The following is a 13,711-nucleotide window of genomic DNA, read 5'->3' as shown; positions in this document are numbered from 1 at the left end:
TTCTTCTGTGTGTAAACAAGATGATGTCATTCAGTTTTTATTCCTACGTATATCATCCAACTACATTGATTGGCTGCGTATTCACTGCGCTCAACCTATCAATGTGAACTTCCTTATTCAAAGGAATCGTATTGTCCAATTATTTTTGGTCTATCTCTGGTTGATATATTTTGGTTATAAATGCCTATTTAAACAGTAAAAGCAAAAAGGATAACTGATGGATTCCGGAAAAAAGCGTGTAATTTTAGTCTGTCTGTGATACTTTAACCTTCTTTAGTCAAAAGAAGCAGCCAATAATAATCATCCTAAATAGGGCTCTGGCTAAATGCAGGAAGGGCATCTGCTGTGATGCACTGCAGTGCTGTCAAATAAAAAAAAATACTCCACATGCATGCCCATAGTGAAATTCAGATTTCAGATTTCTGAGTGCTTCAATCAAGAATGAACTTGCACACCAATGTTGCCGATTGATTAGATTTTTGGAACTGACGCACGCAGGTTGTTGGCGCAATACTGTTTGCTCCATACCAAAACTGTTGGTAGAGGAAACGTTTATTTACATTTCCCATGATCACTCCTCACTGACCTCAGTTGATAATACGAGTCCGTTTGACACCACTGTGGGGCAGTGTGAGTTTGCTTGGGATGAGACTGGTTTTGTTTTGACCTGACAAAACATACATTTCCATTTGTCAAAGCGCTAGAGTACTACTAGGCCCATATTTGTGCTTATATTTTGATTTACAATATTTTGGTTGAACAACTTTAATTAAGCAGTAGGCTAAGCCTATTCAGTCCTTGTGACATGTATGAAAAGAAAATGATCACATCAAGAATGTTTGCCTAAATCACCCTACTGAACCTTCAGTGTAGGCTAACCATTGATGCAATTAAATTTCAATTTAATTTCACTTACAGAGCGCCAAAAGATTACACATGTCTCATGGCGCTTTACAGAGTGTTAAAACATTCAGAGAGAGAACATGAGTAACAGGGGCGAGGAAAAAAACCCTAGAATTGGAAATACATAGGAAGAAACCTCGAGCAGATCCACGCCTCAAGGGCCTGACCCATCTGTCTAGGGTCAGTTACATGGCAGTAAGGTCTGTACATGATAATTAGGGACTTCAGGTGCGATGAGGGCCAAACACAAGGATGGCTGATGGCTGGTTTACCTCACAAGTGAGGTAAAGGTGAAGAAAGACAGATATAGAGTGGGTTAGTATTATTATAAGGCATTATGGTTAATATTAAGTAGTATATAGTGTTATACTAAATTGAGAAAAGGCAAGAGAGGGAGAGTTGAGAGAGCAAGGGGGAGAAGAGGGAGTTGAACAGCAAGACAGAGAGAAGAGGTAGGAGGGAGAGAAGAGGGGTTGTACACGCCGTACAACCCCTCTTCACACATGAAAAGTCCATGACAGCGCTATACTATAGCAGCATAATAGTGAAGGGTAGTCAGCACCAGCGCAGGTATGGTCAGTGACCACCATTGCACGCATGACTGGGGTGCCAGCCACACGACGACACAGCAGGGTGGTCCATTCCAAAAAAAACCTGAGGTGGTTGAAGTTCCACACTGCACCATACCTAACTATTGGAAGCACTAAAGAGGTTTTAAGTCTAGACTTAAAAATAGGGAGGGTGTCTGCTAATCGAATATAGGGAGGGAGAGAGATTATTCCAGAGGAGGGGTGCACAATTTCCAGTGAGTATTTATCATCACCCTGGTCTAGGCCTACATAATTTTTCCATGATAAGAGATATAGGTGCTCTCTCTGAATGCAGGCTTACCAGGCTTTACAGTCTGTTAGCTTATGGTATAGTAGCACAAGCAGTCAGCACTGTAAAACCTACATACTGTCTAAAACACTGAATCTGAAGTGCCTATCAAAATAGAGGGCAGACTAGGTTATAACCGTATGGCTGAGGTAATTGGTGTCTGATGGCAAAGATGAGTTAGGCCTGCCAGTGTATAGGCTAGTCTGCATAAGGTCAACATAATTTTGATTTGCCAAATGAAGCCCAAATGTGATTTTTCAGCACCCAGTAGGCTAAAAAGGACTTAATACAACACTTTTATCAAAAAGGTGGGCGTAGATTAAATATCTGATCCGGCAATTGCGGGTGTGGGACTACCGCTTTGTCAAATTCTTCATAATTTGTGTCAAACCTTTGAGAGCCAATGATATGGAATTCCTACTTTTGTTATGTAAGCACAGTTAGCCCCTAGTGGACGAGAGGTGGCGAGACGGGTGACACGCCCCTGGTGGAGTTGCACATCCTGACGCTTTTACACGTAGCAGAACTCGTAGCCCTCAATGGTAGGAGGCTGCGTGTGAGAGCAAGGCCGGGAAAAATGGCGGCGCCCGTCCTGAGAGTGTCCACCCCTCGATGGGAAAGAATAGTCAGGTTCCTTGTATGCCTACTTGGCATTATGTTATCTTTATACGCCTTTCATGTAGAACGAGAAAACGAAAAGGACTCGAATTATCGGGCACTATGCGACTTGAGCAACTCAATAAGCTGTTCCAAAGTCTTCACCTCCAGGTACTGTAACGTTCAATTCAATGGGCTGAGGCGCTATTTGTAAGTGAGTTAGCAGCGTTAGCTGGCTATTAGCTTACTGAAACAGCGGTCTTTGGTCGTAGCTAACATTACTTACCATACAAGCATACAGGTTAATACATTTCAGCACGCGTTTTGCAAGGTGACGTTCATTTTCTGACTGATGTGTTTGTCAGTTGGTGCATTATTTACTTATTAAACGATATGAAATGTTTACAGTAACATTAATTTTGCATAGCTAGCTACTAGGCAGCTAGCATAACCAGTTAACATTAGCTATTTGCCCAATTGACACTCTAGCTAGGTGCTAAAGTGGTTATATATCAGCAAGGTAGCTTAGTTATGCTGTTTAACTGACATCATTTTGCTATTATGCCTTGAAATACTGTCAATGCTTGATCTGAATATACGTTTGTCATCAACTGATCATTCAGCTGGCTAACACCAGTTCATTGTGGTTTAATAACTAACGTTAGCTATCGCTAGCTATGATAACTGGTAGCAAATCTAAGTTAGCCATGTCATGTTGAACCGCTTTAACCCTCTCTGGCTTGAGGTATTTCGCTTTGCTTATTCAGTTATCTTTGATTTGTCGCTCCCCCCGACTTTCCAACCAAACGAGTTTTATTTCACTGCGGCCTATCGTAGTTTATGTTTATGAGAAAACGATCCTGAGGTTATTCGATGCATATGATTGGCGGCGAAAGGCGCAGTCAGCCTCCAGAGCCTGTGGCTTGAGAGTGATGACGCCGTGTAAGGACCAATGCACCATACTTTATAATCTAAAATGACAACTTTTATCGTGCATTTTAGTAGTCTCCTCACTCTCCCACTCTATAGATTAACTCGTAACTTCATTCATATAAGAACATGTGAAATGTCACCCTGTTCTTTCTTAGCTACATGTAATGTCTGACAGTGTTCATAATCTGTCTGGGTTCTCACATTCATGATTTGGTTATGGGGTTGTGATAAAAGGTTGTTGCGAAATGTTTTTCTTGTCATTTGGGTCAAATTACTATTTACTAGCACACTGACCACATTTGTTCCGATAACACAACATACTTGAGTGTTTGATAATGCCACATGCAGGCATGTCCTTAATAATTTCAAATGCTTTAGGCCTACATTTTCTGCTTGTATTAGTGCTGCCTACCTATGTGTGACTGTAGTTTGTTATGTTGAAAGTTAGTTAGTCTGTTCTTTTTTTGGGAGTGTCATGAGGAAGACTCTGCTGATCTTTTCGCTCTTTTTCAAGCAAACTCAGCTTCAGGGGCCTGTCATGTGAGTTAAATCATGGAGATGGCCTACAAGTTTAGGTGAAAAATGAAGGTCTATTTGTTTTATTCTAGCAGAAATGAAATTGTCCTTGACTTCTGTATAATGACAATAAATAGGCTACTTTACGGGATATCATTTTACTCTCAAAGTAGGCTACTGGTTTTTACACTGGTAATCATTACAGACATGCTGAAGCACACCAAATTGAACAAAATCAGTAAATAGTTTGATACATTAAATTAAATCATCTGTATCTATGTATAACATGTAAATCAGTATCCTTGCCCTGTGATTTGTGTCTTTGGGATGCTTCTGTAGAGAGCCAGAGAGTCTGAGGGCATTGATCACAACAATCTCTGGAGAGTTTATCATGTGACGGCCTGTAACTATGTTAAGAGTTGTACCAACTGGAGAATGTTCTGTTGAAAGAGGTTATTCCTTCAGAGGGAAGAGGTAGTCTCATTTTTCTCTAACCAAAAAAATACAACATAGCTATTCTGTTACAGTTCTTCTTTTCAAGGATTTGTCATTCCTGTTTTGGAGCCATGGTGGTGAGTTGGGCTTGTGTCACAGCCAGTCTCGTCAGCACCTAGAAAATGTTGGTGTCCCAGTGTTTCCCACAGAATTGAATTCCATTTGTGGTGGTTGGTTTTGCAGAATTAACTTGAATACAACAGTTTTTAACAATTAGCACAGTGTGGTTATGATGCTAACCAGATTTAAGCACAATTTAGTACAACCTGGAAAATCATTGTGTGGTGGTCAAAGTTGATATTGTGGTGGGCCGCCACAAATAGGTCAATGTATGGGAAACACTATGTCCAGTTGTAAGACTAACTTAAACTGCACAAGGTCGCTCAAGTCAAATGGTTTAGGCACGGACAAGTTTGACATAATAAGGAACACCGAGTTCTAGTACACACTACAGACACACACTATACTATGGCTTTTCCTGATTCACTGTGAAATTGTGTAATTTGGTGAAATTACAGTGTTTCCCATACATTGACTAATCTGTGGCGGGGCGCCATTAAATCAAAACCGGCCGCCACACATTAATATTCTATGTTTAATTCAATTTAATTTAATTTAAATTAAATATAAGATCAAATCCTTGCAGCTGTGCTTTTTACACACGCAGCCTTAACTTGCCCAGCCCCGCTTTCTCTCGTAGCCCGCTGCCCCTCCTCTGCATGTGCATTTAACAAAATATTCACGATTGTTGAAGGATTGTTGTTGCCACATAGAAGCATTGCATAGAAGACGTCTGGCTAAATTGCTATCAAATCCGCTTAGCATCGTGACCATGCTGCGCAAATTTGTTCAAAACTGCTGCATTAAAGTTAACTCTGCTAAGGTCTTATCACATGTAGGCTACATTGAGGAGACTAAGTTAAGTTATGCAATCAAGCAGTATCTCAAAGCTAACATTAGAATACTGTTTGGATGTCTTAGCATGCTTAGCCTACTTACAGCTGCTTGTCAATTTCGTTGAAGGGCTCATTTTATTGACTCTGACACTGAATGTTTGCAAAATCCCGATGTAAATGGAAAAGTGTTTTCCAAAATTCAAAAGTGCTTGTCCCAAGGAGAAGTACGAACCTTTATTTTAACTATGTAGAAAACGTTATGAATTGCATCATCCACACATCAGCAGCCTTTTAACTGTGTTACAATCATAATTGCAAGGGTTCCCTCACGAACGTCTTAAAGTGACAAGCCCCCCACCCCCCCCCGTTGTCCAAGTCAGCTACCGCCACACATTGAATCCAATTCTTAATTAGTGTGTGCACCGCATGCTAAAGGGGAATGCTTCATCAAATCATAGCTTATTAGATTACCAGCAACGGTAGTTAAAGGAAGCTATTGCTATTTAGGGAGATTGAAACATTTTATGAAGGAGCAGAGGAACGTTTTTCAATGAAAGAGTAATTAGATTCACATAATGCTGAGAAGTTGTTTCAAACAGTGTGATTGAGCTTATGTGCTGCTGAGACACAAAACTAGTATACTTGTACTGTAGACACATATCTCAGACACTCAGATCTGTGCTGCGTAAACAAAGACATTTTGGAGTATATTTAAACCCTGAGAAATTCTGAATTCACAGCATCTAAATGCCTTGCAACTGAAAAGACAGAAAGCTGTTTGTCACTGATCATTTATAACTTATATACTGCATAATCAGTTGTGTCCGACACAGACAGTTGATTCTGCACATTCAGACAGATCATTCTGCATGCATTTGTCAAGTTATTTTAAAATAAAGAAAATGCAAATTGGCACAGCTGCTGTGTTCACCCACCTGTAGAGAAAGATCAGTGTGCCTCGGGACCTTAACCACGCTGAACGAATGAGGCCCGAAAGTAGTGAAGTGCCTCAGGTGAAGGTGGTTCAGCTGTATATCAGATGTTTTGACAAAAGGGTCAGCATGGGGTACTGTGGTCTTTGTGTAGCACCTTTTTGAAACTGTGAATTACACTGCTACACTCTGGGGTGACATCAGGTTGTCTTATGAATTATATAATTACAAAACAGTACCAAGCACATTGCTTTTGATCCAATGTATCAGATGTGAATGGCTTGGCACAATACAGCAGTACCCATGCAACTGGAATGTGTCTAATCACTTTATTAGGTAGATTACATAGGAACTAGCTCAGGCTATAACATATTGCGTAATAAACTGTCCGGTAGTTCCATACCTCAATCCCAGTAACCCTCTGCATGCATTGTTAATGTCTCGATTTCACCGAAGAAGAAAAATTGAACCAATGATCGTAAGAGCTGTGTCTGACCGCTTCAGTAAATCAGAGAAAGTGTTAGGTTTTTGTCAATATTTTATAGATATTAACTCAAGTCACCCTTCACTGCACATTTTAATACAGATTTAGGACAGGTCCTAAAAGCATGTTGATCAAAGTCCACCCTCAACAATTCAATGGCGTGATTTCTGAGAGGAAGCGGGGAGTGGTCTGGAGCCACCGAACGAGGGCCCGGGGGTTGCGTCACAGGCCCTTCCAGCCGGAGTAGTAGATTATCTTCTGTTCGCTGACTGGAACAGGCAGAGCTGGCCAAGCCAGATGAACTCTACAAGAACATGACTTGTAGGGCCCAGCGGAACAAAGGTTATTCAGTTACCAGAGGTTACAGAGGATTTATAGTGTGATGTGATAGGATGAGTTCTTGGTCGTGTAGGGAGGGTTATTTTGTGCTCTGTGTGTTTGTTGATTTTCTTTGTTGTTTGTTTTAAACAAAGAGGAAGAATCGTTACATGATTATTATTTACCCCCTGTGTCCAAGAGCACCCAACATACTTTTGGATACACGAGATACCAGTTGTCTGTTTTCAAGTGTCAGTTGAACAGAAAAAATGACTTGAGGTTTTAAATTGAAATTTGGCAAGGCTATTTTGGAAATAAAAAATTACAAAAGAGGGAAACTTCTCCTTTAAACCACAGAATTTCAGAATTGCCCCAGGTTTTACACATTATTCTGCGTTTGCATTTAATAATTGTGTCCTGCATAAATGAAATATATCTTCCCTGTGTCATGTGGAATATGTCTGCACTATGAAAAAGCCCCAACAGAGCTGTCCCGCATCACAAACTCTTTTTTTATTTATATTCGTTATTTATGATCTCTGTTCCAGATGGGGGCGAGGATTCGGGCTCTTGGGCTCCATCTTTGGAAATGACAGCGCGATGAACCAGCCAAACAGTGTGTACGGAATCATCTTTTACATCTTGCAGCTGTTGCTTGGTGAGTATGTCTTGTTGCCAGGTTAACAGTAGCTAAGAGTTTTCTTGACAGAAATGTAGTTGGGTTTTTTGTACGAGTATGTATCAGTCATAGGATCTTTGTCTGCATCTGTTCCACTGCCCACACAAACCAGTTGTTGGTTAAAATGTGCTGTGTTTGTGTAAAGTATATGTGCCGTGTATGTGTAAAGTATATGTTTAGTCAATCTGCTCTTCAAGAATGGTGTGGTGGCTTGGTGTCCAAGCCTGTGAAACTAATACAGAAAGCTACTGTGGACAATTAGCAGCTGTAAAGCCACAGTACTGCAGCCCAGTGTCACCAAGCATCTTATTTCATTTTTTAACATTGGCTGCTCCTTTCTATTATGAGGTGCATTGTGGTCGTCTCCAGGTCAGTGGGTGAAGGCTCAAAAGTTGGTGCGTAATCTGAGACGTGCTTACACAGCGGCTCTTAACTTCGAGCCCACAACTGTTCATGTCTCTCAGATAAATACGTGTTCTCTTTTTAAGGAATCTTGCACCTTGCGTGCAGCTGTCCAACGTCAGATTGATAGGTACTCTACAGCTCAACCTGTGGCAACAGGCACAGTGCAACATGCGTGCATGTGAACATTTCAGTGGTCGCTCAAACGCTTAGTTCTCAGGTGATACCGTATATGGGTTCTGACTACTGCTGTCCACAATTAACCCAGTGGGCAGAGAGTTCATCATTGGAGCACACCATTGACTAGGCCACTGGAAGCCCACCGCAGGGATGAGTTTTAAAGCGGAGTCAGGTCATTGTCCATATCCAGGTACTTTTGCCCTGGAATTATTATGTGCTGTTTCTGGCACCTGTGCGTTCACATGAGCGTTCATACCAAACAGGCTTTCTTCCATATCTAACTGTGTGGTATGAAGTTTGTCAGGACAGTATTGGGAGTCAAATGGCCATTCAAATGTGATCCCAAAGATAGCCATACAAGTTCTCCCCTGGTGGCCTTATCAGGCATGAATGAATGATAACAAATATAACCTGATTTGCTTTCATAAAAGCATTCAGTATGTGGGGCCTATAGAGATGAAACTGATTAAGACCCATATATCTGAAGGCATTTATGGCTCTACTTTGAATCATCATGGGCTGATCGAGGTTGCATTGGTCGTTGGATCCGTTTGGAGTATAGGTCCAGCCATTTAACCGTTGCCTCTTGTGTTAAACTTCATACGTGCTGCCTCATGCTGTCCTTGTTAGAGCTGCGCTCTGTCTGTCCCCCCTTGCCTTAATGAAATCTCGTCCCTATAAATAGCCAGCTAACAGCACACGTGTATGTGTGTGTTAAATGTCCTTTATACGGAAACAGCCCTCTATGAAGGAGGGACAGAGGAGACCCCCATCTGGCTCTCTGTGTCTCGCTGGAGTGGGGAAAAGGTCACTCGCTCTCTGCTGACACATCAGTGAGTGGGCGGCTTGGTGGAGGGCCCAGAGAGCTCGAGTGAGCGAACGGACACCTGGATGGGCATGATGCAACCTTCAGCACCGCCGTACCCTATCCCTGGCTTCAGTGTGAAAAGGACAGGTTGTGTGTGTGTGTGTGTGTGCGTGCGTGCGTGCGTGCGTGTGTGTGGGTGTGTGTTGCCCTGTCAGATGTCTGAATTTGAACTTTATTTATATGACTCAGAGCACACCCAGATAAGCCAGGCTCACACTGTAGGGACCTTGAGGTAAAATATCATCTTGTGTTCCCTCTCAATAATCCTTGTCACTTCTATTCAAGGAGCAGCTCAACGGGTTAGATCGCGGGTGCAGTTTCCCTACTTCCTGTTTAGGATGTACAGCCTGGAGTTGGAGTTGGAGTTTGATGTCAGGTCGTTAAGGGGGTACAGTTTGTGTGAGCCGAATGCTTCAGTCAAAAACATAGTCACCATACGTTCCCATACTTGATTTGGAAAATATTAGCTTAAAGAATTATTCCTTATCCATTAGGTTTTTATTTGCTCGGCAGGGTGACCCGAACATTTGCAACATGTTGGAATTGACTGTAGATTCATATTTCCTCCCCCCCTCCTTTTTTCCTTCATGAACTCTAAACAAAAACCCTTCAGGCCTTGCTGGTCGGTGGGAACGGTAATAGACCTATTTTAATTGCATGAAGATGCTTCCTATACAGACGTGCACTAATAAGGTTCTTGTTGTTGATGGGATTAGGGGATATGTGAATAGTGCCGGTCATATTTCGGTGACTGAGATTCCCCCCAGTCACGTTTAAGCTTAGTGTAGTCCTTGGCCAGTGTGTGAATAAGTGCACATGTACTGTATCTGTGTGTCATTTTGTGATTACCCAAGTGTGTGTTTGAACAATGTTGAGTGCAGTGTGTGTGTGTGTGTGTGAGAGAGAGAGAGAGAGAGAGAGTGTGCGTGCGTGCGTGCATAAAGCCATGTGCATGTGCACAAGTGTGATAGGTACCAGGTGCAGTGTGTGTGTGCACTCCCAAGGCTCTGACCCCTTATGTGTGTGTGTGTGTGTGTGTGTAGGAATGACGGTGAGTGCCATGGCAGCCCTGATCCTCATGAGTACGTCCATCGCCTCGGTGATGGGATCCCTCTACCTGGGGTACATTCTCTACTTCGTTCTGAAGGACTTCTGCGTCATCTGTGTCACCACATATGCACTGAACTTCATTCTCTTTGTCCTCAACTATAAGCGACTTGTTTACTTGAATGAGGCTTGGAAGCAACAGCTTCAAGCCAAGCGGGACTGAGAGGAAAAAACAACAAACAAGGAAAAAAAAAAATGTGACCTGAACTTTTGACTTGCCACCAGGAGACCTTGCTTCCATACAATGTTCATTCTGTGTCTAAAAAAAAATTGTGAAAAATTAGGGGCCAGAGATCACAAGTCGCAAAAACAAAGGAAGGATTTAAAAACGGAAAAAATATCTATTTGTCCATATTCGCTTTGTTAGATTCCCTTACTCTACCCAAAACGAATACTCAGATAAGGGATGGGGTTAAAAGAAGAAAAGAAAAACAAAAAGAAGCACTTGCAGAATCTCCAGTGCTGATCATGGATGACCTCCTGCTACTGAAGAGAAAGTCGAGGCCGAGAGAAGCGAGAGACATCGGTGCAACAGGACGAGGCGTGGCGATTACTTGAAACCAAGGGGACAGTCCTGCTCCCAGTTTCCCAAACTGTACTGAGAGAAGACTAATTATGGGTTCAACAAAAATAAACATGCATGATCATGAGGTTACTGTACAGTTCTCTGATATGATTCCACAACGAGATATAAGGATTAACATCAACAAAAAATGTAATTTCTTATGTTTACAGTGATTTTTTTTTCGAGGAGGACCACTAATTTTAAAAACATGGGAGAATGTGAGACCTTGTGTTCATCGGTTCCCTTGTCCTTTTTTCTTTTGTTATTTTTTTTTTGTTTTTTTGTTGTTGTTTTTTTTTTGCAATCTGTAAATAGCTGCTGAGCAATATTCCAAGCTAGATTGTGTTTTAGTGTAAAGGATAAAACAGATGTAAAGGATAAAAAAAGAACAAAAAAAATCCGAACTAAGGAGAAGCATTGTGAAGTCATCTGGGTGAACAGGTGTGATTATGTGCATGCACTAAGTGAGTCCCTCACGGTGAGCAAACAGGTATACTGTCGCTTGGATGCGTTCAGAACACCTACCACTTGAGGTTTGACATGATCTGAACAACCTCTATTTGAGTCTTTCCTCCAGTCTTCAGGGCCAGAGTTTCTTTCCCCCGTCTCTTTCTCCCTTTCCCTGACCCCTTTCTTCTGCTAAGCCTACTCTCCAGAATAGCGCCTTCGTCTGTATTTGTTTCTGAAACCTTGTAAATATTTTTTGTTCCAAGCATTCCTGACACACAGGAGGAGAACCATTAGACTTATGTGCCTAACAGAACCTTGATGTGAAAATACCTTCACTTCATCTTCTCCCCATTATTCACTTTCCGCAGTCACTGTCTCATGACCTCTTGCATTTTTTGTAATACTGTACTTTACATTGTTTCTTAAAGTGGTTAACATTGAAAGCGTACACCACAACTACTACACATCCCCCTTAAAGTGTGCATTTGAATAACCTGCTGACGGATGGTGAGGATATGGTAAAAGGATACGACAGTAAACAGCTCTGAACTTTTTATTTTGTATGCAACATGTCATACTAGCTTCAGTAATTTATTAGATGTTATGAGTATGTTTTCACTGCTGTAATCAAGGTCTAGATCCCTCCCATAGTGGTCTAATGTGTTTTGCTGTGTTTTTGAATTTGAAACAACATTACCCACAATGCCCGGTGCCCTAGCCACTACCTCTCAGTATTGTCCCTATTTGATAACATCCCAAGCTTTTAGGAGTAGCTACAGAAGATGCCAGCAGAAACAGCTTTTAGATATCATAGCGCCTTGTTACTGGTTGACGGTCTATCATGGTAAACGAGATGTGCTCCCCTTCCTACCAGAGGGCATGATATCAGGAGCAAGCGGCGCAACATTTACTTGTCTGTGTTTTGTGTCCTAGATCAATCTAACTAATAACTGTTGGATTGGTTCTAGTTGGCCATTTGGTGTCCCACACAGCAGAGCGCGGATGTCAGTGTTCATGTGTATTACTGCTTCTGAATTGGGTGTCAAAAAAGATGTGCACATTAATTTTTTTTCACAGTTGTCTTTTTGGTCAGGGGTTTCTCACTGTAAATCCATGTGAAATTCCTGGTGAATAAAGTCTGTCTCTTTGTGCTAAAATACAGCTTTTTCCATTCACCTATGGTTGAAAGGACTAGCCAGAGAGATTAGTCAATGACCGATTGCTGCGTGTTCCGCTCGACTTTATTGTTTTAAGTTGATCTTTGTGAAAAGTTTTTATCTGCACTAGAAACGCTGGAAAGAGAATGTTGCAGATCTTGTATGTCCACACGTTTAATAACACCTTTTAAAGGCAGACCATTACTCATGATTACAGCTTATCAGCATGTGTCAAAGAAACTGCTACCATGGGCCTGAGCATAAAGAGCAAGGACTTGTTGCCTTTTCGTCCGAGTCCTGTGAGAACCCTCAGCATATGACTGCTTCTTGACTGCTCCGAATGACAAATACACTTTTAATTATGAAGACACTACAATTAGCAAAAACCTGTTTTCATGGCATCCAAAAAATGGCTAAATCAGATCAAAATAACTTTTAAATTCAGGCAAAACTCGACCTGAGAGGTGTTGTGTTCATATGTAGCTCACAATGTGAACCTCAAAATTTAGCAAGCAAAAGAGTTGCTGCAGTCATGATGTCCACTAGAAGTGCCTTCTGTATGTCCACTGGGCCTTGGCCAGGTCAGAGCTGCAGCACAGCCTTGTTGGTCCAGCTGACAGGAATAGGCACTCCTGCTTGCCTTGGAGAAGGTATGTGCAGATGAGATTGGAGGTCATTTTACAGATGTGTAATGTAACATGCGTATTGGATGTCCGTTAGCAGAGGCCCACCAAAAAAAACAAACAATAAAAGACGTAAAATAAACATTGTCTGGCGTTACACTAGTTGCTGTGTTTTTCTGTTTTCCCACATACCATTTTTTTATTTTCCTCACATTTTCATCTGATTTAGAGGTAGCATATTTTATTGACTATTGATACCTTGTATCCCAATATCTGTGAAAAGTTGATTCCTTATGTCTTGTCAGGCTAGTGAGTTTTTCTTTCAATGTGATGGGGCTGTGTAGCCCTTTAGCTGTCTAGACTGTTAACATTATAGGTTATTTTAGCAAACAAAACAAAAAACAAGGATTAGAAGTCTGGGGTCCCTTGTCATCGTTGATTGACACTTTTTAAAAATCAAGGGTTTCTTTTTATTTTGGAGGAAAACTGTGTTTAGGTTTGCTTCTGTATTTGCCAAATATAAGTTTAAGAAAATAAATGCTGTATTTTCTTACATGGAAAAGTGTTACAAGAACAGGAGAACAGTGCAGAAAAACAATCGGATAAAATCCACCTTCTTAACTGTTTGAAGAGCAATTTGGAGAGAATACACTTCAGTGAACTATAAAAAATAATCATCTCATTGTTGTGTGGAAATGGTCTACCATTAAAACATTCCCTCAGAAAA

The 13,711-nt window shown here is 41.3% G+C and overlaps 1 protein-coding gene across 1 annotated transcript; it reads left to right on the top strand.

The window, feature by feature from the left end:
- The first annotated feature begins 2,289 nt into the window (after positions 1–2,289).
- Positions 2,290–13,126, top strand: vkorc1l1 (vitamin K epoxide reductase complex, subunit 1-like 1). Its single transcript, XM_048230284.1, has 3 exons — positions 2,290–2,550; positions 7,502–7,611; positions 10,126–13,126. The coding sequence occupies exons 1-3, from the start codon at positions 2,360–2,362 to the stop codon at positions 10,350–10,352; spliced, it is 528 nt and encodes a 175-aa protein (XP_048086241.1). The 5' UTR covers positions 2,290–2,359; the 3' UTR covers positions 10,353–13,126.
- Positions 13,127–13,711: the final 585 nt, after the last annotated feature.

This window comes from Alosa alosa, chromosome 2 (assembly GCF_017589495.1).
Source record: "Alosa alosa isolate M-15738 ecotype Scorff River chromosome 2, AALO_Geno_1.1, whole genome shotgun sequence".
In the NCBI taxonomy this organism is placed as follows: Eukaryota; Metazoa; Chordata; class Actinopteri; order Clupeiformes; family Clupeidae; genus Alosa; species Alosa alosa.
Note: the sequence above shows the minus strand (reverse complement) of the source record. Positions and strands in the feature narration are given on the sequence as shown.